Below are 24,102 nucleotides of genomic sequence, written 5' to 3'. Positions count from 1 at the left end.
TCTTTCAGCTGCTCTGTCTATCAGGTGGAGAGTGGTATACCCTCTCACGACGCTGTTTTGTGGCCGATTTAGTGAGTCTTTGAAATATGCGCAACTAAACCTCCATTTTCGGACAACTTTTGTGGACATAACCACCGTACTACGAATCATATTTTGCGGTGAGTTTGGCTAACTCAACCGGTCTATCTCATTTAGCAAGGAAAACGTTACATTGACTAGGCAAATTTCATTTATTTCAATTAAAAGTCGTTAAAAATTTTAGTGGGTGGCAAATTGAATGGCTGGAAGGTAGCCGCTTACCCCATATTTTTCTGTTGAGCCGTTTTTTCACACGGGTCAAATGACACGTTTCGTGCCGCACCCTGTATGTGACTCTGTCCAGTGTGGCCAATTCGTCTGTCTAGCAGTTTTTACTGAGATACAGAGCAATTGGATGTTGTTAAACATTAGTCGTTGTTAAACTTTCAGCTAGGAATTCCAGACTGGATTGTGGACCTTCGGAATGAAACGGCCCATGCTTCGAGCAGGGCCCTTATAGACGTATTACACTCTGCATCGATCCTACTCCTGCGCTGGCTTCGCCAGCATTACTGGGAGCAAGTACGTCGTTCGTTTAAAGAGAGAGAAATCCCCAGCATAGCGCCTCCTTTGGAGGTGCCAGCATCTGAGACGTTTGTCTACTCGTTGCTGACCCAGTATCGAGATGCCAGCTTGCAGGTAGATACTTTTACGTTTCGTTCTTTAATTATAATTTTCGCTCGTGTTTTCGCTTATAATCCGCCGTGAGAAGGTCGCTTTGGTAAAAAACTATAGGTTATTTACTTTACGCAGAGTTGAAGTCAGTTACAAGTAATTAGTTACTTCACAGATATACCTCTCAAACTGTCAACACCAAAAATGCGTGGGTCCAATATCTAGATTAAGATGTCATGAATAGTTTAGTGATTCAAAATTTGTTGCTTGTTTACATAATCGTTTAGTGGGTAGACCAGATACACCACTTGCATAATGTTGCTGTATCCTCTCAGCATCCTCTGTGTCATTAGAAATTTATCTGTTGTTTGTATTCCCATCATATCGAACTTGTATGCTATGACCTAATGGTCATAGCTTGCTTGCAAATGCACTGGAAGTCTTTTTTTTTTTTTTTTTTGTCAGTTGGTATTCTTGTCAACATGTGTGTTTTTCTGCAGTGCTTAAGTGGTTACTTTCTTACTGTGGTGTTCTTTTGTGCCAGATGTATTCACATGGTCATAAAAAGAAAAATAAGACATTTAGGGAGGCTTTGTGCTCGCTGCTCTCCCAAATTTCTGCTGTTCTCCCAAACATGTGGTAAGTATTTTCTGAGTACTTGTTATGTCATCTTGTTGGAATTCTGTTTTCACATATGGTGCTTTTGTGTTGCCCAGTGATGAAGTCATAAAGTATCTGATCACCTCAGACTTCCTTTTGCAAGAAGAAGCAGCTGATTTGTGTATGGTGGAGACAGGTAAGTGATATTCTTATTGTACCAAACTAAATACAGAAGCCGACACTGAAGATTTTTGTTTAAGTTTAATTTGTACAAGCTTTCGCGTGGAGGTCCACGCTTCCTCAGGTACAAAGTGAAGTGGTGACACACATAAGTATATATAGTATAGACACTGCTGTACAAAGAAAGGGAAGGGGGAAAGGAGATATGGTGCCACATGTCTGTGTACAATGAATAGCTGGGCAGACGGATAAGTGACCTCTAACCGTTTAAGAACAGTAAAAGGTGTTGTTGTGAACAAAAAGGCTCGCCAACCCAGTTTCGCGGAAGGGGGGTCAGGAGTATGGGAAACGAGTGGCCCAGAATGGACAAAAGGGAAGGTTACGGATTATCTAACGGAGTACCAGACGATGACTGAAAGTCATCAGTCTGGTACTCCGTTAGATAATCCGTAACCTTCCCTTTTGTCCATTCTGGGCCACTCGTTTCCCATACTCCTGACCCCCCTTCCGCGAAACTGGGTTGGCGAGCCTTTTTGTTCACAACAACACCTTTTACTGTTCTTAAACGGTTAGAGGTCACTTATCCGTCTGCCCAGCTATTCATTGTACACAGACATGTGGCACCATATCTCCTTTCCCCCTTCCCTTTCTTTGTACAGCAGTGTCTATACTATATATACTTATGTGTGTCACCACTTCACTTTGTACCTGAGGAAGCGTGGACCTCCACGCGAAAGCTTGTACAAATTAAACTTAAACAAAAATCTTCAGTGTCGGCTTCTGTATTTTGTTTATGTGATCTACAGGACTTGACTCCCCTCTTCGTATACGCATCTGTACCAAACTAGTAAACAACATGTAACAAAGTCATGGAGATGCTGCCAGACTTTATCAAACAGAGCGATTTGCTACATTGATTAGTGGGCAGTTCTATTTGCAGGATTAAATATGAGTAACATTGCATAACTAGAGAAGACTTAGCAGAGTCACGTAAAGCATGAGACATGCATTACATGCGCATGAGACATGATAGGAGCAGTTAGTGCGGACCTTGGAACTACTGTAGTAAGATAAGTACGATAATGTTCAGACATGCCTATTTCATACGGGTTGAAGAAATTGTGGAGCCAAAGCTTATGGTGTGCTGTAATGAGTTCTGTGACTACAAGTTGTCTAACACCAGACAGAGCAGGACTAACGTGCAGCGGAGAAACTCCGGTGCACCTTAAGCATTTTTACAGATCTTGGCGTTTTCACTTGGCAAAAGAACTACTAAGCAAGAGTTGCTTTTGTTTGTTGAAGTAAGCAGTGCCACTGTTGTGCAGGAACAAACTGCACTAGCGTGTGACCATTTGAACTCGTTTCCAATGAATTTCTGTAGCACTAATGCAGTTTCACGGCACAAAGTAAGATGAATAAGAAGTGAAACTTCATCCTTTCCCGCAACCAGAGCATGTCACTAAAATGGGCACGTGGTATGGCATGCCAGAAATGCACGCACTCAAGTAGCAAAACCGTTCTCCCTGGCTGTCCATTGCTTAAACCACGCCGACAGGACAGAGGCTTTTCTTATGGTTTGTGTGCATTCATTTTGACATGTGTTGAGACTTTGTATGCGTGTCTGTCCTTAGTGTTCCCTAGTCTCGGGGGTTTTACATTATGCATCAACTTCACCAGCTCGCTCACTTCTTAGCCATCTTTTCGTTACTGTAGAAGTGTTCGTACACAGCAGCAAGAGCACATTTCTCCAGTAGCTTCCCATGCGAAAGCACAACACAAGGGGGGCACAAGACCGTAGCGTCATCTAATGCATGCTGCCACAAACGGCCTTTTTCTCTCTCTCTCTCTCTCCCAAAGCGACAGACTCTGGTCAGTTGCTCATGGTTGCTCAAATGGGAAGTTTCATCTTCTGTATTTCTTGCTTTGTGATTACAACTGTGATCTGGCTCATTAAAACTCAGCGTGCTGTTAAGTCCTTAGATATTTCTTTTGCAGCCAAGGAGTTCCATACCAAATCTGCTCAGTGTTCATTGCCATCATGCCTGAGACACACTTGGAGTCCCTTAGTGACTTTGCTAAGAAGTGACATTCAGTACTTGGCAGAAGGCCTCGTGAAGGTTGAGTATGACGAACAAAAGTCTGTCACCCAGAAGTATCTGGCTGCAGCATGGTTGCTGTACCTGCTCAACTCATCGGACAACAGCAATCTCCTAGAAGGTAATGCCTCATCTTTCATAATTGCAGCAAGGATTGACTCAACAGCCAGTTGGGTCATAGAATTGTTTTTTCAGTACTGCTCTATCAGCACTGTATTTCATTGAAGTTGGACACCATTGAGTGAGCTTGCCATAGTGCAGATGGAAGCAGTTGCATTTGTATGTGAATGCCTCTTTGTGCTGAAGATGTTATCTGCCTGTCAGCTGCCACTATGCAAGAGTTACAATAAAAAAATTATGTATTACTGAGGGATGCCAATGGGGACTTCTCACTGAGAAGTGCCACTGATCCAACTGACGCTTTGTCTGAAAAAAAAAAAGTGTCAATTGACAGATCCAGACTAACATAGAATCGGTCTTCGTTCATCATGTCCAGGTGACCTCTCGTTTGACCATATGCCTCTGAAATCTCACCTAAACATCCCCAAGTTGCTAAAGCTAGCAGTAAAACACACTGGTTGCTATACCATGCACATGGTGAAAGGGTGAGTCTGATTTTTTATTTGTACAAAGTGGGTCAAGGCTCCTGGGAACTGTTTTCACTAATATGGGGTTTAGTGTACGACCTGCAGTATGGCTATGGTAAGACCTGTAGAGCTCATCAAAAAGTTCATTCTTTCTGGCAGCACAGCATTGGCAACAGCCTGTATAAAGTTGTAAATCATTTGCAGACTGAAGAGACGCACATTACTCACAAATAGTGAGAAAAGCGATTACATAAGCAGGTTTTATTAGTCCATGCTGCATGCCTTCACAGAAGGCAGACAAGACCCCAAACATATTTATTTAGCTTGGTTTTTGCCATGAGTATGACTCAGCTTCTGCCTTTACTTTTACTTTACTTTGCCTTACTACTATTTATTGGCAGACTTGTGGCGCATATGGTCCCACCGCTGTCGGAGAAGGAGCAATATAACCTATTCGCATTGGTGGCGATTCAATCTGGATCAGTTACAGATGAAGAGAAGCTGGTTGCTGTTGAGCATAACCTTGATGATTACATTTATACACCTGAAGACCTTCTCGGTGAGATACTGAGGGTTACCCTTTCCTCTGCGCATATATGATGTTCCACACTCTTTTTTTGTGTGTGTATGTGTGTTGAATTCCAATGAATGTACTGTGTAATGAAAAATTGCAAATTCAGAGGAATTACCTTTGAAGCTATTTTTATCATCTTGTGGTGCAGTTTGAGCCTGTGTGCAGCATAATATACATATTCTATGACGTATGCTATCATACATGTGTGTTAATATAGGTATGTTTTGTCGTCAGAGATTGCTTTTATCTTTGCCGCTTTTATGTGTGTGAAGGCATGCAAGTCTGACTCCCTTAGTCACTCCCTTTTGCTTGCTTTTGCGATCCTTTCACCAATATGTTACTTGCATTTGGTTCTGTACACACATGTGCAAGAATACGCTACACTCCCCAATCGATTTTTCTTTTGTAGAAATAGACTCTAAAGAAGAAAAATCTGCTACAGAGTCCAAGTGGAAATTGTATTCAGGTAAGTTGTGCCCATTTATGGTGACATTTTTCTTCTTTTTTTTTCTTTTTGGAAATACCAAACAATGTTGCAGTACACTGGAGTTTTATTCGTGGTTTTCTTTAGCCTCGCGTGTGCACCTTGTTTTTTCTAGGATCTATCGATTGGGAAGAAATTCCTGTGGGTGCAGTCCCAGGTTGCCAGGATGATACTCCGAACCTCAGTTTGAATTTCAAGGAGCTAAGGCCTGTCAGGCAGCAGACAAATGTTATGGAGTCGACGTTACAAAGGTAAAAGTCAGGTGACATGCGAGACTTCTTAGTGGATATACTAGGAAGCATTGGAAGTACGGCTTTGTGCTTCGCCACTGGTATCGGTAAAAGTGTCCAGAAAAATCTCCAGGATGATTCCCAGTGTGAAAAAGTATTGCACAGAGTTTTAGCCAGTCACTCTTTTAATTTTTCAAATTCAGTCTTGCAGAAATGTCACAAATCACTCTGCAATTGTTTCCTTGATGCTTCAGGCATGACTATAACTTGGTGAACAGTTATTCTTTGCCAGCCACCATTTCATAGCAAGGAATACAAAGTGTTGATAATTTGTATTTCTTCCCTACAGTACGATATGCAACAAGGACCCAACTGCAATGGAATGTGAAGGCACATTTGATTCAGATTGTAAATCGCAGCAGTTGCTAGAATGTGTTCATAATATGATGCGGGTGTTTGTATAAGCTCCTGATGTCATATTCGACCAATAAATAATGTACAATGATACCACACATGTACATTGATATATTTATTTACTTATTTCAATATACCTCCAGAGGTCCCTTGAGGGACATTACGTATGGCACATTGGCACACGTATTCGTCAATGTGGTCCATAATATGAGTATGCAGAATATGTTTTGGGCCCTGTGTTTTAGGGAAAAACCCGTTTTTACCCCCCCCCCCCTCCCCAAGATTTGCATCAGGGTAAAACTACATGGGGTAAAGCCTTAAAATTAACATGGCAAAGTGCCAATTTGGCCACCAATACGGGCACTGGAGAACGTTAAGTATTGGACGTACAGCGCAGCTGTTCCATATGTTGTGTTAATCTAAAATGCGAGGAGCACTTTTTTTTTAATTCTCCGCCCGAAAATCTACTATTCCACCAGATTTTACCCTGTGTTATGGCTCCTGAAATAAAACCTGATTTTTGCCTCCGAATTTTCAAAAAACATGAAACCTGAAAACACAGGGCTGTACATATGTTCCAAGATTTTACTACAAACACACTTTAAAGAGAGGGGCCCATACCGATCCACTTCAATGGGTTTTGGAATTGGTCTAATTATGGCATATGTCCAGAGCTGCGCAAATATTCGAAATTTCGGATATGAAACGAATATCTGATTCTATTCCAATGCTATTCGCAACCTGTTTTGAGTATTCGAAATTTTGGAATATTTTTTTCGAATAGTACTGAAGCGAAGTATCGCTGTCCTGTTGCCATTCTGCAAGTCGGCTTCGCCTCATTACACTTAAGAGTTAGGTGAAGCCCACTTCATGTTAGCGCCATTGTTCATTTGGTGTGCGGCTCCATCCTGCATGTCGGCTTCGCCTCATTACAATGGTGCGTTAGGTGAGGCCCGCTTTACTCTGCAATATCCTGTCGCTAAAGTCTACAAATTTTGTGAGCTCCTGGTCAACACTGTGCTCTGGGATTTGCAGGTTCCAGTAAATGTACTCCCAACTTCCAGAGTTATGTTCAGTAACAGATGGAGATGTGTGCAGTTTCTAAAAAAGTTGCGGGACATTCATAATGTACACATCGATATGAGGAGATGACAAAGCAGGCTGCATGGAACATGTTGACTATCTCTCAATGCAGTCTTCCACACGCAACACGGAGGGACCCTTTACTCACGATATGTTATGCTGGGTGAAAAGGCTCACATGTTTGGAGCAGAAAATCATCTAATGGGCACAATACCGCAAAATATTTCACCATGACGTATTCGAAATTATTCGAATTGGAATTTTCTGATTATTCGAATTCTAATCGCAGTGCAAGTGAAATATTTGTAAAACTATTCGCGATGGAAATTTTTGCTTTTCCTTGAGTTGCTCGAAGAGATATATATTTTGAATCACACCAGAACGGGAAATACAAACACAGACCGATTTTTCGGACAAAATTATTGGCAACGTCAAACGCCCCACAGATCCAATGTACTTCGGCTTCCAGTATTTCAGACCGTCTCGAAAAAGAAAAACTCTATTTTCCGTACGCATTCCGGCTCAAGCTTCCTTGGCCTTTAGGACCGTTGGTGACGCTAATGAAAGAGCTCGCCGTCGCCCACCGTGCGTCCTGGGCCGACTTCTAAGGGAACTGTGTCGACATATGTCTGATAGCAGCTGAGGAAAGCCCAGGAAAACCTTCAGACAGCACAGCCGGCACCGGGAGTCAAACCCGGGTACCTCCCAGTCTCGACGTGACATGGCCAGCATGCTAGCCACTCAGTCACGCGAGCTGGTATTTTCGGACCGTTTGGTCGGTAGTCGCGCAGACATTCGTGGCCCCGATCTTCAACCTGTCGTTAGTACATAACGCGCGTTAAACGCATCACTTCGCCCTGTGATTCGCCACGAGCTCTTGCGCGAGCCTATCAAAGCGGCTTTGGATCGCGCGCGAATTTTAAGTATAACGATAACGATCACAATGCGAAAGGTGAAGATCGGTAGTCGCTAAGCGCAGGGCGCACGTGCGCGAAGGATGGGCTCATTTGCGCGTCCTCGACTGCTGCACTCCAGGCGCGTTACAACAGTTTATTTCTAACTACTACTGGCAATAAAAGTAGTTAACTGTTGCACTGTACGTCAGGTGGGGAAGAAGCCATTGTGGTAAATGTGCTTGGGTGAGGATGAGTCGGCGATGAAGTAGATCGACATCCGACCCATCAGCACCAGCGTCGTCTTCTGTGTCAACAGTGTCAGAAAGACCGTCAGCAAGAAGTCCAATCGGTCAGGAGGACTATAAAAAATATGGATCTGTCTGTACAAATCTCTCTTTCAGTCGCGCGCTGTGAAACGAAAACGACGAAAACGAAAACGACGAAAACGCTACGAAAACGAAACTAACGACAACGTGGCCGCGCTTCATATTCTTGCGGATCCGTGGAACGCTTTCTTCTTTCTTTCTTTATTGAAAAAATTTGATGAAAAAAGCGCCAACACAGACGGCGGCACAGTGGACGGGTCAATTCTTGTTGAAGACCTCCGCGACGGCAACCCTCTCGATACGTACATTAATGCTGACAGTTGTTTTAAATTTTGCGTTGAATTTGCTGCCGACGAAATCGTCTCTCAATTTCTCGGTCTACCAACGGAAGGTTGGGACAACGGCTTGACCAACAACGAGGGTATGGTTGACGTCCCCCGTCAACTCCGCAGCGGTCCCTGCAGCCGTCGGCACACTTGTGAATGCCTTCAGCAACAAACGTACAAGAACACGATGAGGGAAGCATAATTTCTTGAGGCTTAAGGAGTCTTGCGCAAGAGACAAAAAGATCGGACAAGACGACGCGCGATTGAGACCCGTGTCGTCCGTCTGGTTTGTCTTGTCTCTCGTGTAGTTTCCCTCATAGTCAAGGAATTGACCTTTTTTCTCCTTCGTCAGAGCGCATGCGCGGGCGCTTGTCCTCCTCTCCCACGCGGCTGATTGGAAAACACGCAAGGAAAGAGGTGCTCGTCGAATCTACACCAGCTCGCTTGTACCCTTCTTCTATGTTCATCGGTACAATAACACACCAGCAGAAATCCGTCGTAATGCGTTGTCCCAAAGCTCGTGCGGGAAAGCAGACGTTGTATTCTCGTAGTCACCACGATAGTACGACACTATGAGAGACCGGTCCTTTCCGCTGGCATCTACAGACGCCGAGCATTCACCAACATACCCTTCAGGCCAACACATTGTCCCGTGTATACACTTGTGGCGGCCCGTGGAAACGTGAGGCGGAGTGACGCTGTGGTGGTGACCGTGGCGTGTTGCGAGTTGAGTGTGGCGTCGTGGCATCGACGCGAACCTCAAACGCATGCACCGCTCCGCGTCTGATGGGGGAGTGATGTGGCGGCCCGTGGACGACGACGATGTGACCCTGCTGCCACGCGCTACCGCGCTGGCTCATCAGTTCTACCGGCACCGTCCTGGCGTGAGGCCACGACCATCTGCCCGCTGAGACATTCCATCATCGCCGGCCAGGACTCATGTAGGGGAACACCACCTCCTCTACATACTAATCCCAAAGGCCGCCCTCGGTGGCTCAGTCGGTAGCTTGTCCGTCTGCTGATCCTAGGATCGCGGTTTCAAACCTGGCCGAGGACGGAGGCAACTATGTCCCTTTAACGTCGACCACACGCTAAGTGTTAATCCACAGACCCAACCACTGTGGGGTCGCTCATGATCGCAGTTGTCTCGCGACGTAAAGCCCCGAATTATTATTATTACTAAACCCAAGGCGCCGCTCGCTTCTGCAGGCTACACCGTAGAAGGATGTGGGGGACGCTGGAATGTCGTAGATGAAATGCGTGCGCATGCGATGGCATAGCGCCCAACCAAGACAGACAATGTCAATCTTTTTCCCAACCTTCCTGTATCAAGAGAAAAAAATGGATAAATGAAAGAAGAGTATCTCTAGGGGTAACTTAAGAAATGAGTGAAAGTTATTGCCTAAAACATTAACGTAAGATACTAAGTACTGACTTTTAAAAGTATCCGTAAGAACAAAAAGCTAGTATTCGTAAGAACGTGTAATTCATTCAATTCACTTGTGATCTGTGACCTTAAGAGCCTGTAATTTACGCTTTCCCTATCCCTCCTTCTCAAGAAGGCAAACAATGTGCGGAGCGTGCTCTCATTGGCCTCCGCAAATGATTTTGTCCAATCGTCGCGGGAGATAGTTTGAGGAGACCAACCCAAGGCCTCTCCGCACTGTCGGGCTGTTTGAGAAGGAAGGGCGAAATGTGCGTTGCGGTTTCTTTCGCAACGGGCCTCCCGTTCCTTTTGTGTTTGTGTCAAGGTAATGACGTATCGTTTATTCCGCAATGAGAAGTTTTTGTACTCCAGTGTCCCTTTAAGTCAATTACGACATTCCATTGTCGTAATCCCAGGGATATGTCACGAAATAAGCGCCACGTGCACTTCACTCAAACACGCTGCATGCAGTGTTTCACTGATGAGGCCGTCAAAATTACTTCGGCGTCATCCTTGTTTTGTCAGCGTTCAGGCAAGCGTACTACGGTTTGAATATCATGTTCAAGTACGCGTCCAGGCGCTGAAGGTTGTTAGTGCATCCGGCAAGTATGTATGTATGCAAGTAAAGAATGCTATTCTCTTGCAGCTTTTGTAGAATGCCTTTGGTGTCAGGGGATATAGTTCGTGCGTCCTGCGTTGTTGAGCAACGTTGGCTATAGTGATATTATACACTATCGGTGGTGCTCCGGGTTTTAGGAATGCCACGTGTCCAGGGAGGATGGAAAATCTGCAGTGCATCTGCTTGTTTCCTTCATGCAGATCCCCTATGGTAGCAGAACGGCTCCTGGCCCAAATGCAGCAGTACACCACAGTAATTTGTCACTTCGTGGTACCGCCGTGCCACAGAGATTTCCTATAGGATCCCGACTTCGAGTGCCCATTAGCTTACCGACACTGGACTTCGCTCTGGTTGAAGATCGTATGTTGTTCGGAATTTCGTTTTCCCAAGCAGCCTTTTACAGACACCTATTACAGATTCCGCTCAAAGTTTGTCAGACGTCATGCGCGGACTGTCGGACGAAAATTGGGCTGCTGGAAACATTGCTGACCATTCATTCATGCACGGCTGCGTTGGTAGACGAAGAAGTTTCTCCCTTTGGTTACTTTGGTTTGGTGGTGAACATTGCCAACAACATTGGTTATCATTCCTCACTGGACTTGCCGTAGGTATGGCGGGCTAGATTCTAGCCCGCCATACCGTAGGTACAATGTCCACCGATGGTTGCCGTTCCTCACGTGGGCTTGCCGTTCCGTAGGCACAATGTCCACCGATCAGCTGCAAGGTGAGCCACACGTCGAGATCAACCAGGGCGAAGTTCTTCCTCGAGAATCTACAGAGAACGCGCACTTGCTGAAACTTGTCGTCTGTACAGCGGCGATCTGTGCCGCACTGGTCATTACCTGCACATCTCGCACCATACGTTCCAAATTTGCCATTCCTCTCCATTGGCTGCTCTCCGAAAATCCCGCAGACGACTTCTTGTATATGTCTTCTGGTAATCACTCTTCTTTCCTGGACGTTCTTGAGAACCATAGTTCAAGCGTACTTCATACCAGTGAAGAGAACCCGCTCATTCCGCGCTACCGACTCAAGATCAAACGGACAAGGCCCAGTCGCCTCCTGACCGGTTCCACCTCTCCTGCACGGCGAACAAATGTTTCGCCTTTTAAAGCAATATTTACTGCTTCCCGTATGACTTTGCCAGCAACAGTATATGTGAACGAGAGGAACCACCTGAGTCACTTGGCTTCTAAGCGAGTTCTAATGGAAACAACGATAGTCAAGCCTGCCTCGGTGACACAGCCTTCTAATTCGAAAGTGGTCATCAGGGACCGGGTAAACACAGTTACATCTCCTGCGATCTCTGCGGTAATAAGTCAGGGAATTTTCGTGAGCAGGAAATCCTCGAATAGTTCAGCAAGCACCACATCGCTTCCGCAACACGGATCGTCTGCAACAGTGGTCGAGGTTCCAGAAGCGTCATACAATTCCTCGTACGGCAATTCGTCGCCATAGAGCCCCGTAAGGTGGTATATCTGTAACTGTGCTTATCGTAATATACAGAATTATAAAAACAAGTTGTTTCAGAGAGCCGTTTTACTAATCATACAGAGGGGATACTCCAACTTGTTCACTGTCACTCCCAGTATCGTTGCCAGGGACGTTAGTGGGGGGAGGGGGGATCTGGACCACGTGAGCGACGTGTAGGGGTATGTGCGGTTAGACGACTGCCGAAGTGCCCACTACCGGAACCGCTACTGTCATTGTGGTGAAACTGATGGCGAGTCGAGGAAAGCGAGTACCACACACTTGCCACACTTTTTTCTTCGCCACTCTTTTTCTTTTTTCGATTTTTGCATAGGTATCCACGTAAGATACACCAGAGCTACAGATCAAATACGGCAGTTGGAGTGGTACTACACAGGAATTTGCTTAGGTTTTCATCTGAAGGGTTTTTCATTCCGTAAGTGGGTGATACCCGTACCTGCAGCTTTTCGGACCTTTTGCTATGTTTTTTTTTTTTTTTTTTTGCTATAGTAAATAAGGTCCTAGTGGGTTTTTGGGGTGCTGGAAAAAAGGAACCCCTGGTACAGCACGTAAGAACATATATGCGATGTGCAGCTGCAGAATGGCTGAAGGTTAGGACCTTTAAGGAAAAATAAGCATCGTCGTGCCCAAATACTATTTTGGCCCGTTAGCCCATGGATAATTTGGAATGAGGCAATGTAATCTCATAGGAGCATATTTAGGAGCAACGAAACTGAAAAAAAAGAAATAGAAGAAGAAGAGCAGGGGCGTGAGAGCTGCGATCGCAACTAAGAGTTGATCAACTGCGACTTGACTTGAAGATTCCGGTCAAGACGAGACCGTCCGTCACTTCTTCCTTGATTGCCCCTCCTATGTCAACATTCATCGTCGTTTTCTCGTTCGTCTCCCTCTCTTTCCATCGGTGCTCCGCTCTCCCTGACATCTCTGCTATATCCCTTGGAGCCTCCCATAACGGCGTTAGGGACCGCGCTATCCTCCATGGTATCATCTTATTTATCTCCAGCTCTAACCGGTTCTAACTCGTTTTTACCATCCTGATGACCGCACCTCATTAGTCCTGGCCACTCTCCCTTGCGGATAAGCGCCATACCGCTCGAGGAGCAACAACAACAACCTCGAGAGGTGTAGGACATGAGAGAGAACCGCAGTTGAGGGGGACGAGCTCCGACATCTACAGAAGCATATGAGGTGTTCCCGAAGGAAGGGTCTGTTGGTTGGCGGCGTGTCATTACCGAGCGATCTACCTCCGGCTGTGCCGTCATGTTGTTATCAGTCGGGATCGAGCATCCTGGGCAGACTTCATAGGGAACTGTGCCGACATTTGCCTCGCAGCGTTCGAGGAAAGCCCAGGGAAAACGCCCAGACAGCACAGCCGAGGCCAAGATTCAAACCGAGTCACCTCGCAGTCTCGACGTGGAACGCGATCATCTTGGTCCCTAGAAGCCACAGGAGCAGGCACAGGGTCCGTATGGCTATGGTCACTAAATAAGGTGCCCTATTTGCTGACTCGCTAGAAGAGTCACCGAATAAATAGCAGGTAAGGCTGCATTGTCCCGGATGTTACCGCTGTAGCTGTCGCCTCTTTCACGAGAACGTACTGTTCAGCGAGATATCCGTACAGACAGCTAGACATCGTCCGTACCAGAATCAGCTTTCGCTGATGCCACTGACACATTGTATGTGCTTGCTTCCACTACGGGATTTAGGGTTTTGGGGTGTAACTCGGGGGGCGGGGGGGGGGGGGTACACTAGGGCCATTGTAAGTAGCAGATTGTTCCCAAGCAGCACAATGTACTGAAAGTCGAGTGCAATAGGGGTGGTCGGTGTGTGTCTTATCAATGTTCTTTAGTTTTACGAGTCTGTTCAAGGCCATCCACCTACCCATCCACCCCTGTTGCACTCGACTTTCAGTACATTGTGCTGCTTGGGTTCTTTCTCTCGCCGTCCGTGCTTGTGGCTCCATACTACAATCAGATACGTTCGTGCCTTCGATACGGGCTGAATGTGTCATTCTTATCAACTCGAACACCATCCGCAGCATTTGCGATATCAGTGCCATCCGTCAGGTCGTTCGTTCAGTATCGGCACGTGGTGTCCGTGTCTTGCAGCGGTGCGGTAACAACAGAAGCTAATGAACACAGTCTGGCTTCGTGGTCGTACTGGCAGCGCAGAGCAGCAAGTGATATTACGCTTCATTCCCCCCTGTACGAAGGAGAAATGCTTAGTACCGAACGCATACTAGGGCCCAGATGTGCAGAGCACTATCACCTGAATCCTCCATCCTGTCAACAGGTACGTGATATGACGTTGCCCAAAACCGTGGAAAACATATCCCTAGCACATCATCCGAAGCATGTAGGTGCGTGCTTGCCCTTGGTCTTCCAAGGCTTTCCAAAGCTTAGCTAAACGGCTGTGTGTGTTTGGGTTACGTCACTCTTTCCGGCTGCTCTTAAATTTTGTTTTAAATCCCGCGTTAGCGCCGCGAAGCAAATGTGCCTATATGGGCGGCGTACACACGTGGACAGATAGAGAGAGGACAGCAGGAAGGAGTGGGGGACCGGGAGGATAAACGACGGCTTTGAAATATTATTGATACATATTGTTATGGTTGTCATATGCTCCTGCTTCTTTCATGTAGAACCCTAGGTATGTTGAACGTTTTGCAGATCGCCTGCTCTCAGCTCAAAACTCGAAACCTTGCTCCAACAATATTTTATAAAGTTCTTAGGCAGGTAACTCCGTGCTGCGCATCTCTTTTTCGTTGTGCATTTAGGTGTGCTCACGACCATCTCTATGATAGAGATGAGAGAGTTTTAGTAGACCGTTGATAACGTGGCTTGCGTCGAACCGTATCAACCGGAACCAATCAGTGGATAAGATTTTGAGTCACGCACAACTGCGATTGGTTCCGATAGGCACGATAACTTTATCAACGGTATACTAAAACTCACTATGGTCGTGGGTGTGTGCTACGCTGAGACGATTCGCGGTGTGGCGTTATCACGACGGAGAATCAAATCATTTACGTTTCGAGTGCGTCATGCAATGGGACGGCACCTTAGCCATGTGTTGCGCAATGGCTCAAACGTGGAACCAACTGCAAGGCGCGACAGGACTCTCGACGGTGCGAACTTCGCCCAACTCCGTCAAAAATCTGAGCTGGAATCCGAAGTGGATCCACTTGAAAAATAAGTGGAACCATTTTCTTTTTCAAGTGGATCAACTTGGGTTCCAACTCAAATTTCTGCCTGGGAGTGCCATCGGAATTTTTGCGAACTTTTTGGAGCAGCAAGGAAATAACGCAGATAATCACGTACAATATTTTGAGAGGACTGTCATCATGGCGCAGTTTACGTAATTTGTACGATTGCTTTCGGACGAGAAGCTCGGGAAGCTTCGACTCCCGCTGCAGTGACACCCAGGGCCGGCAAGAGAAATTACGGGGTCCTGCCGGTCCCCCTTCTTCATGTCTCGGTAACACAGTCTAAGTATTTCTTGTTTGCATGATTACGTGGTGGCTGCCGCTGCTCCAGATATGTTCATTAAGTCACGGTACACCGCATGTATGGGCTTAGGGCTTGGTGCTAGCAATCATCGTGCCTTGGGTCGGGCGGGCCACGGGGCTCTACCCCCGGCTGACACCTCCCCCCCCCCCCCGGCTGACACCGCCACCCTGCTCGCCGGCGCTGGTGACGACAGGTGAAGTGCGACCTCATTTGCCGTGAATAATGAGTCTGTTACGCTTGCCGAACTTTCCCTGTATAGTCGTGCAGACATGTTCTCGGCCGTTGTCGACAGACGCGTGCAGTTACTGCGTGCGTGCATTGCTAGTATACCGGAATATACGTCATATTTACAATGGCACCTTGCCAGCTGCCCACGCTGTCATGATATTAGTGCCGTGGCAGATGCCTGATCCGCGTTGGGTCTCAACTTTTACTGTAGGGAGGAGCACTATATTGTCACTCTGGGCCACCGGTGTGCATCTGCGGATAAGTGGAAACCGCACATCACAATGCTGTGATGGTATTGATAGTCTATTGATGAAAGCTGGGTTTGCACATGTCGATGTCGTCTGTTTTGTAAACTCATCGTTCCTTGTTCTGCTTGTGGGCTTTTATATGCATTACTTGTATATTTCGTTCATGCTCACTTTTTAGGTAGCACCTTGTGTCCTGAGAACTCGTGTATCTGCGGTGATTGGTCAGGAGCACATCGATCTGTGTGAACGTCAAAAAACGACGTGCCAGCAGAGAACAGGGTGCAGTGGATGCACACACACTGTTTTTCTCCACCACGGTGGACAGGAGACGCCGGACTACCCGACTCTGTGAGGGCCCTGAAGGGTAAGTCACGTGTGACTTTTCGTCTTCAAACAATGCTGTGTCAGTACATTGTACATTGAAACATGGACAGATATGTAGATGCTGATACAGCTGTACTACTTCAATGTGCTGCAACAGCTGGTATGTCAGAGGACTACCACCTTCGCACATTGGTTCTCATCTGCATTCTGTTCAAACAATTTTGTGTTGTGGTAAGAGTTTTATAACTGCCGGTATATGCTAAAGATGACGATAACTTTTAGACTGCAGTTCCTTATGGCAGTGCCTTTTGCCATTTTAACGACGTATAATTGTGAAAGCAATACCAGCTGCAAGCAAAAAAAAAAAAAAGAAAAGTTTGGTTTTGTCCCCTGCTGGGACTTCGATGTACCATACAACAGAGCATGCCTTGAGACTGTGAAAGTTAGATTTAAACTCCTGACCAAACTGAAAAAAAAAAGGTATGGGAGAACGACAGAATAAATAGATGAGAATGATAAAATTAAACATTTATTACGAGCATTGGAAAGTTAGACACACACATTAAATAGCTCAGTCCTAAAATAAAAATGTCTATACATATTACGTAAACGAATGAAACCTCAAGATTACTGGGGATCCAACCCCGTACGATAAACAACAATACATGGTATTGTAGAAAGGTGGAATTAGATCCGTGGCTTTTCCTAGACCCACAACCTGCCTTCCATCACGGTTCTGCTCAGTGCAAAATAGAAGGTATGACGAGACAGTGTTGTTCACACAACGTACAATAAACTCTCAACCCACGGTAGTGGCCTGAAAGGAACACAGGAATATGTGTACACATCTATAGTGCATCTTGAAGTAATGATAAGTTGTGGCATTTCACATGAGCATGAGGAAGACAACAACTACCCACACTGTGTACACATCAGTGAAAGAACGATGTAAACATCCAAGAACACTGTGTTATGCATGGCATCAGTTTGTCAAACACGTCACAACGCGGCTCTGTATGCCAGTGCTCTGGCATAGCAGCGTTTGCAAAAATTAAATATGCAATATACACTTTGATCCCTTTTGTTATTCTAAGCAGAGCAATCCCTTTTGTATGGCAAGTTAGAAGTAAGTACAATGTTAGGCATCTTGTTCTCAGCTTTTCAAGGCATCAAGCTGATGGTGTTTGGAAATGGCTAGTTCCATCCATAAGCAAGTTTTACTTTGGTTGTAAAACTTCATGGAGGTTTATGGCCAATGAAGCTCTTACATGGCATAGAAGACATCACAGACCTCACGGAGGCCATCCTAGCATCATTGTGTGAGGATACCAAGTAATAATAATAAAATCACAGATATTTTGCTCCTGCGGGAGCGGTACACACGCGTGCAACATTTTGGTCTGAAAGTACGGAAAGTACTGAACGTACAAAATGATGATGCGGTTGTGCTGTGCAGGGTTATGCTAAGTGGGGTTATGATTGTTACACTGCAGAACTGCTTAAAAAAAAGGAGAAACAGCGCTGGTGGATGTGGTTTTTACCATGAAAACCTGGGTAGGATAGCATCCTATGTACATAACCCCAACAACACCGAATACCCTCTGGATGTATGAATAATGTCCTGACGAATTCGTACGTCCGACGGATATCCTGAGAATATCCATCGGGCGTACGAATCCGTTAGGACATTATTTCCACACCCAGAGGATATTCGGTGTTGTTGGGGAAGTGACCAAAGCACTGTAATCTTTAGCACATCAAGCCCACTTTGTATGCCAGCTGTTTTCCTAACATCCAACCATGCCCAGTGCCTGACTGAAGTAAGATCCTGGCCTCAGATTAGCTAAAGCACTTTGCTATTCTGGAAAGGACAAAATAATTGTGTTAACCTAGACTTGTGATATACCACAAGTACAATATTATATGTAATAAACAGCTTACATTTTACAAAGTTTGGGGGCCCCCCTACACTTTGCTTTGTTCATAGTTAAACAAACATTATCTTATATCTTTCCTCAGAAAGAAACAAAGTGAAGCGTGACACAATGGTCAACAGACATTCACGTCCTGCGTGATATCATTAATTCCTTCGTGATGACACTTCATTAAATACCCATTTGTCACACACCATTCGAAACATTCAGGCACTGAGAGCAACCTGCGTAGGGAGCTCTCTCGCACAAGCAGTTGTGCCCCCTTCATTTAAATTTGACCTACTTTTTTGTTAACCTAGCAACACAACGTTTCATCCCTTTGGAAACATGCTCAGGATTGCTGCACACACTTTTTGCGGATTTGTCTCTTCCGGGTACAACTCCATGGCTGCCCTTACTTGTTCTTCTGGAAATATTGAAGACAAGTGGTAGTACAACTTGTATCTTGGATCATCTGCCACCTCACAAGGTGACGTGACGACACGTGGTGCAATAGGGATACCCTGGGGTGGTGGTATTGCAGGAGTCCATTGAGGTGTGTACCCATAACTTGGTATCGAAAGCGGCACCCCTTGCTGAGGAAACACGTTTAGCTTCGTGTCTGAGGTGCTGCTCAGCCGCTGCATCCGTGCCTGGCAGCGCTGCCGTGTTGAGTCTGGTGCACTGGCGATTCGCGTTACTTCGGGGTGGTGATGCTGACTTGCCTCCCACGGACTGTAAGAAGAGTCGCTCCTTCCGAGAGGACGGTGGCCAAGGTTCTCCTGACTTGTCGTCTTGTGGAGCAGTCCACCCTCCACGGGAGGGGTGAGGTGGTGCCCGCCGGCGGTCATGTGAAGGTGGAAGAGTCGCGGGTCGTACGCCGGATTAAGTGTCAACTGGCGTTGCAACTTTCGGTGTAGGTTCGTCACCCCGGAAGGCTCGTCCTTCCCAGGGGAAAAGTCGAGCGTGTAGTGTGAGCTGTCTGGGTCGGAGAGACGTTTCGCAACCGAGAGATGGCCACCACCGTCGGGCTCGAGGAGGCCCAGCTGGTGGTCGACGCCGATAGGGGTGTGAGGGTGCAAGGAAAGGGGTGCGTGCCATTCTTCAGTAAGCTCCTTGGACAGTAGAGAGGAGGAAGGGACAGCAGATTTTGTTCGGGCAAGGGGGGTCTTCTTTTTCTGAGGTAGTGGTTCACTTGGAGCCCCGCAGGACGACGACGACGGAGGTAGGCTGCGAGTCTTGAGGAGTTCGCCTGCGGAAACGGAAGTTTTTCAAAGTGGATGCCACAGAAAGTACATTATGCTAGACAGCTGCATGTACAGAATAAGGCAAATGTGACTAGTGGGTGTGACTTAATGTTTGCATAGTCCCCATAAGGTCCTTCTACGGTGTATACTAATGCCCACCCCTCTCTCCTATGTTATGAGTGTTTAGAAACAATACAAAAAATAGGAAGAGTACCACTTAATGAAACAGCAGCTTCCACTGGGGGCATTGATGCCAAACATATGTCCCAACAACTTGGATTTGGCTGTGTGTCACGCAGCCATAACCAATCGGGCTTTGGAAAGCATCACAGTTACATGGAAGAGGAGGATCCTTTAGGATCGTTTAGGATCCTTGGTAGTGAGACCTCACCACTCTAAGCATGCTGGAGTAGTCGACCCAATGTAGAGCTGGGCCAACATCTCCATATTTTCCCTTCTAAACCAACCAGCCAACAAGGACCCATATATAGAGCCTGAATTTTTTGGGTTTTACCTGATTCTTCCCCAAATTTGCACCCTGAATTGAAGTTTGACTGTTTAGGGTGACACCCGATTTTTACCCGGCAAATTCCCCTCACTGGGACGTCTGTAGGAATGCACTGACATACTTGTTTGGCAGCAAATGCAGTTACATCACTGTTTGTACCAAGCCAGTACAGTCAGTTTGGGTAACTGAGCCCGATTTCTCCCCTAATTTAGCATACTGGACGTTTTTCCACCCGAATTCACGTGAATTTGGAGCACATGTTTATTTACCCCATTCCCCCCCCCGAATTTAGAAAAAAATATTTCCCGAAAACTTCAGGCTCCATATACACTATTCCATAGAGGAAAGTAAAGAACTGCTGTTGCTTAATATATATATATATAACAGCATTGAGACAAGAACACAAATGCAAATTACCCGGTGAGGAGTCCCTGCTCTTGACACCTTGCCTCGCTTTCACCTCCTGCAGTTGTAAACGAGCCTGTTCCGCTAACCGCTCTGTCACTGACTTCTGAGGAAGGTTGCCCCGTTCTGGGTGGTAATATTTGCACTTGTTTCCGTAGGTACACTTTTTCCCATAGGGGCACGCGGGTGGCAGTCCTTCGGGAGGGGCCCTCTGTGCCTTCCGTAGGAATGCGTCCAGTGAAGGACCGTGCCTTCCAAGTGGATCGTCCGGCGGCATAAACCTAAAAAATGATTAGGTACCTTATCTGTAACTAAGTAAACTCTTGCAGTAAAAACTATAACAGGAAGGATTTATACACTATTGTGTGCACTCTTAGAAGTGCCTCTCACAGCAGTCGATGCTTGACTACCGCTTACTGTGCCCCCTCAAACTTCAAGTCTCAATTCGTTCCTGTCGTAATAGCTGCCGAAGCAGCACTACATCTTGGCCCAATATTGGTCTAATATTGGCAATACCGGCCCAATATTGGTCCAAGATTGGGCCAATATTTTTGGGCCTATATTTACATCTTGGCCCAATACTGGTCTAATATTGGCAATACCGGCCCAATATTGGTCCAAGATTGGGCCAAGATGTTGTGCTGCTTGGGTGAGGTCGTTGTAACTGGCTCTCGTTACTAGAAGGCACAGCTGCTGCTGCCTCGTCACAGCTTGCACATTTGCAACCATACTAACTTCACTATCCCCACCCACTTGGCTTATATGTACCTTGTACGGACTGGCAGTCGTTCATATTCCAGCAGATATAGATGCAAATACAGGACTTTCTTCTCATTGATGTACAGTGTGGTTTGAAACCTGGCCACGGTCACTCACCTGTCATTGACAAAGGTGTACATGAGCAGGCGTTCGTCCACCACCTTCTTAAAATCCTGGTTCTCGGACACAAGGTCCCTGTAGTTGTCATTGGACACGACAACGCCATCTGTCTGAGCAGCCATTTTGAGGATGTAGCGGTCCTCATAGCAGACCATACGCTTGCCACCCACATTCCGAGATGGTGTGAAGAAGAGTAGCCTCTCTTTCTCTAACTGGAGCAAGATTTCTTGACCTAATGACGCCAAGGAAGGAAATATGAGAAAAAATTTTGCTTTGTGATTTTTCTCAACATACAATTATACGATCGTGTCTATAATGCTTCTCGACGACCTACAGCAATTTTTCGTTCAACTAGCAAAAAGTAACTTTGTAGAAACTTTCAAATCCTTTAAGAACCCGTAAGGTTTCCATAAGGAGCGTTGGAGAACAGAAACAAGATTTGCTTTATTGACAGAGCATTTCAAGCTTGTCCTTTAAAAGATGAAACTCCCCAATCATTATCATCAAATAAAGTTGTTGTTTTGTGATTTAAATAATTAAAGAAACAATCCGGAGCCAACGACGTTTTTTTTTTTTTTTTTTTTTTTTTTAAACCAAGTTTTGACGTTAGAGTGGTGTTCACTTGTAAGTTGCGTGTGGATGACGTATGCAAATATTTATGCAACATTGAGTTGTAGTTTTTGAAAAGAGCAATCAAAATATGGCACGTGACATTGGGTTTTAACATGACGTAGGCAAACGTGACCGCGTACTTTGACAGATGTCACAATGTTGCGTGACTGAGATAACAGCGATTGAGGACTGTTTCAAAAGATGATAAAACATAATCGTCAAGCTTTGTCTGGAACAGGTGGCTTCGATGCTCGACAGAGCAGTAACTGGAAGCAACTGCCAGTGAAAGTGCTTGTCATAAAATTCAATTACAATTAATTGGTTGCAAATTTAGTTGAAATATTTTGCATGTGACACTGACGTTGAACATAGATTTATTACACCAGGCCAGTATAAATGTACTTTCTTTCTAGTTAATTTTACTGCTTATAAATAGTACTTCAAATAATTGTACTTTTTCTCAAGTCAGAACATACAGTGGAGCTCCTTTGAGAAATTACTTCTGCAGCAACTTCTATAACACCCTGATCAAACAAAGGCGTAATTGCTTTGAATTACGTTTCCCCACCTTTGATTGGCGTGTCGATGCGAGACGCCTCTTTCCGCCAGCTTGGCACAAAGACGGATATGTCCTTGTGACCCCGAGCCTGGAACCACTCCACAGCCAACTGGATGCCACGACAGGAGAACACCTCCTTGTTGCCATGGCTACATGGATAAAAAAAGGAGAGCCTGTTAAGAGGTGTGTCTATAAAGTTACACACCAACTGAGTACAGTAAGCGGTGTGTGATTACTAGAGGCCAGTGCACTACACACTCAAACTATGCACTATGCTTGCAGACCACAGGACTCTTATACGATTGTGTAACGTGAATTTCAGCAGTAGCTGTTGTGTGTGGGAGTGACAGGTACTGCCTTGTCATCTGTGAAGTGAGTGGAGATATGTAGAGCTGGGATTAGTGGGCTAAAAATATTACTAAAATCGGGACAAAAGCGGGACAGGGAACGCTGAAAAATCTGGACACTTTCCTGGACAACGTACAATCTCTGAGTATGTCAAAGCTGCTTTTATTAGCTTTAGATTATTTTAACTTGTTTTACATTACAGAAATCGAGGTTTTTGAGGTAAAGCCGCAGTGATTTCACGAGACCTTCCCGCTGACAGCTACTGCTGTAAAACACCAATATGCAGCATTATTGCCAGTTACAAGTACAGCAGCAGGAAATTATTCTCCATGCTCATGTCTTAATGTATGAAACACGCTTTAGTAAACAAGTAGAAGGTACATTGTCATCCACGATCTAGATATACCAAGTAAAAAATATGCCGAGTGACTGAAAAGAATGATACGTGTTCGCAAGGCCCGACGAGAAAAGCCCTATCCGTTGACGATCCCAAGCCAAGTATGCCTGTTTCGTCATGGTTATTTACACGATCCCTTTAATTGTGTTGTACAAAATTGATATAGACAAAAAAAATGGCATATGACACACTGACACATAGTTTTTTTTATCCTTTACAGAATTTTTATAAAAAAGCTATGAGAAAGCATACATGTCATTTTTACAGTTGAGTTCAACGGATAGGCGGACATCCTCTCGAAGAAAGTATGCAACTACAAGATAAATAATTACCTAAAATCCATTAATTCCTTAATTAGGGGATTTTGGGCAAAAGCAGGATAACAGAATGAGAGACTATCCCAGTTTAAAGCCATTTCACGTTTAAAATAAATCCTGAATTTTACCACGCACGTGCATTAAGTATATACACCCCCCGAACTTTGATATGCAAATGAGATGAAACTGAAAAAGCGCGGCTTAGGAGCACGTCACCTTCCCCGATGGAGGCTTATCTGCGCCGGAAAGCGGTTTATCGGGCACGCAGATCGGAACCTACTCCAATCATCTCCATCGCTCCAAATCACGTGGCCCTCTGACGTGAAACGAGCGCTGTACTCCCTGCGTTCCCGGTCGCTGCGGTTTCGGTTTTGGCTCATTTGCATATCAATATTCGGAATTGGATATCTTAACGCACGTGTGTGTTGCAGGATTTTTTAATAACGTGGAACGGCTTTCAACTACGATAGCCTCTCATTCTGCTGCCTTTCTTTTACACGAAATCCCCTAATTAAGGAGTTAATTAATGCGTTTTAGGTAATTATTCATCTTGTGGTGGCATACTTTCTTCGAGACGATGTCACCC

At 45.5% G+C, this 24,102-nt stretch overlaps 2 protein-coding genes and 2 long non-coding RNA genes across 6 annotated transcripts in view; 3 read left to right on the top strand and 1 right to left on the bottom strand.

The window, feature by feature from the left end:
- LOC135401134 (uncharacterized) overlaps positions 1-5,954 on the top strand; it is a 29,791-nt gene extending 23,837 nt beyond the window's left edge. For both annotated transcript variants that reach the window (XM_064633339.1, XM_064633338.1), the window contains 9 exons: positions 469-717; positions 1,238-1,332; positions 1,410-1,489; positions 3,469-3,690; positions 4,066-4,174; positions 4,558-4,715; positions 5,140-5,196; positions 5,330-5,465; positions 5,794-5,954. In XM_064633339.1, coding sequence (XP_064489409.1) covers positions 469-717; positions 1,238-1,332; positions 1,410-1,489; positions 3,469-3,690; positions 4,066-4,174; positions 4,558-4,715; positions 5,140-5,196; positions 5,330-5,465; positions 5,794-5,908 — 1,221 coding nt within the window. In that variant the 3' untranslated portion in view covers positions 5,909-5,954. The remainder of the gene's footprint in view (positions 1-468; positions 718-1,237; positions 1,333-1,409; positions 1,490-3,468; positions 3,691-4,065; positions 4,175-4,557; positions 4,716-5,139; positions 5,197-5,329; positions 5,466-5,793) is intronic.
- Positions 5,955-10,842: 4,888 nt separating this feature from the next.
- LOC135399893 (uncharacterized) lies at positions 10,843-12,054 on the top strand. The gene is made up of 2 exons (XR_010424444.1): positions 10,843-11,142; positions 11,179-12,054. It is a non-coding gene; the product is annotated as an uncharacterized LOC135399893 (long non-coding RNA).
- A 1,988-nt stretch (positions 12,055-14,042) lies between these two features.
- On the top strand, positions 14,043-17,705 carry LOC135401132 (uncharacterized). Its single transcript, XR_010424727.1, has 3 exons — positions 14,043-14,317; positions 16,186-16,371; positions 17,489-17,705. It is a non-coding gene; the product is annotated as an uncharacterized LOC135401132 (long non-coding RNA).
- Positions 16,845-24,102, bottom strand: part of LOC135401128 (probable ribonuclease ZC3H12B) — a 33,755-nt gene continuing 26,497 nt past the window's right edge. For both annotated transcript variants that reach the window (XM_064633332.1, XM_064633333.1), the window contains exons 4-7: positions 22,464-22,603; positions 21,281-21,515; positions 20,417-20,685; positions 16,845-19,496 (exon numbers count right to left, since the gene is read on the bottom strand). In XM_064633332.1, the coding sequence (XP_064489402.1) occupies positions 18,577-19,496; positions 20,417-20,685; positions 21,281-21,515; positions 22,464-22,603 (1,564 nt within the window). In that variant the 3' untranslated portion in view covers positions 16,845-18,576. The remainder of the gene's footprint in view (positions 19,497-20,416; positions 20,686-21,280; positions 21,516-22,463; positions 22,604-24,102) is intronic.

This window comes from Ornithodoros turicata, chromosome 7 (genome assembly GCF_037126465.1).
Source record: "Ornithodoros turicata isolate Travis chromosome 7, ASM3712646v1, whole genome shotgun sequence".
Lineage (NCBI taxonomy): Eukaryota > Metazoa > Arthropoda > Arachnida > Ixodida > Argasidae > Ornithodoros > Ornithodoros turicata.
The sequence above is the reverse complement of the archived record's forward strand: the minus strand, read 5'-3'. Positions and strand labels throughout refer to the sequence as shown.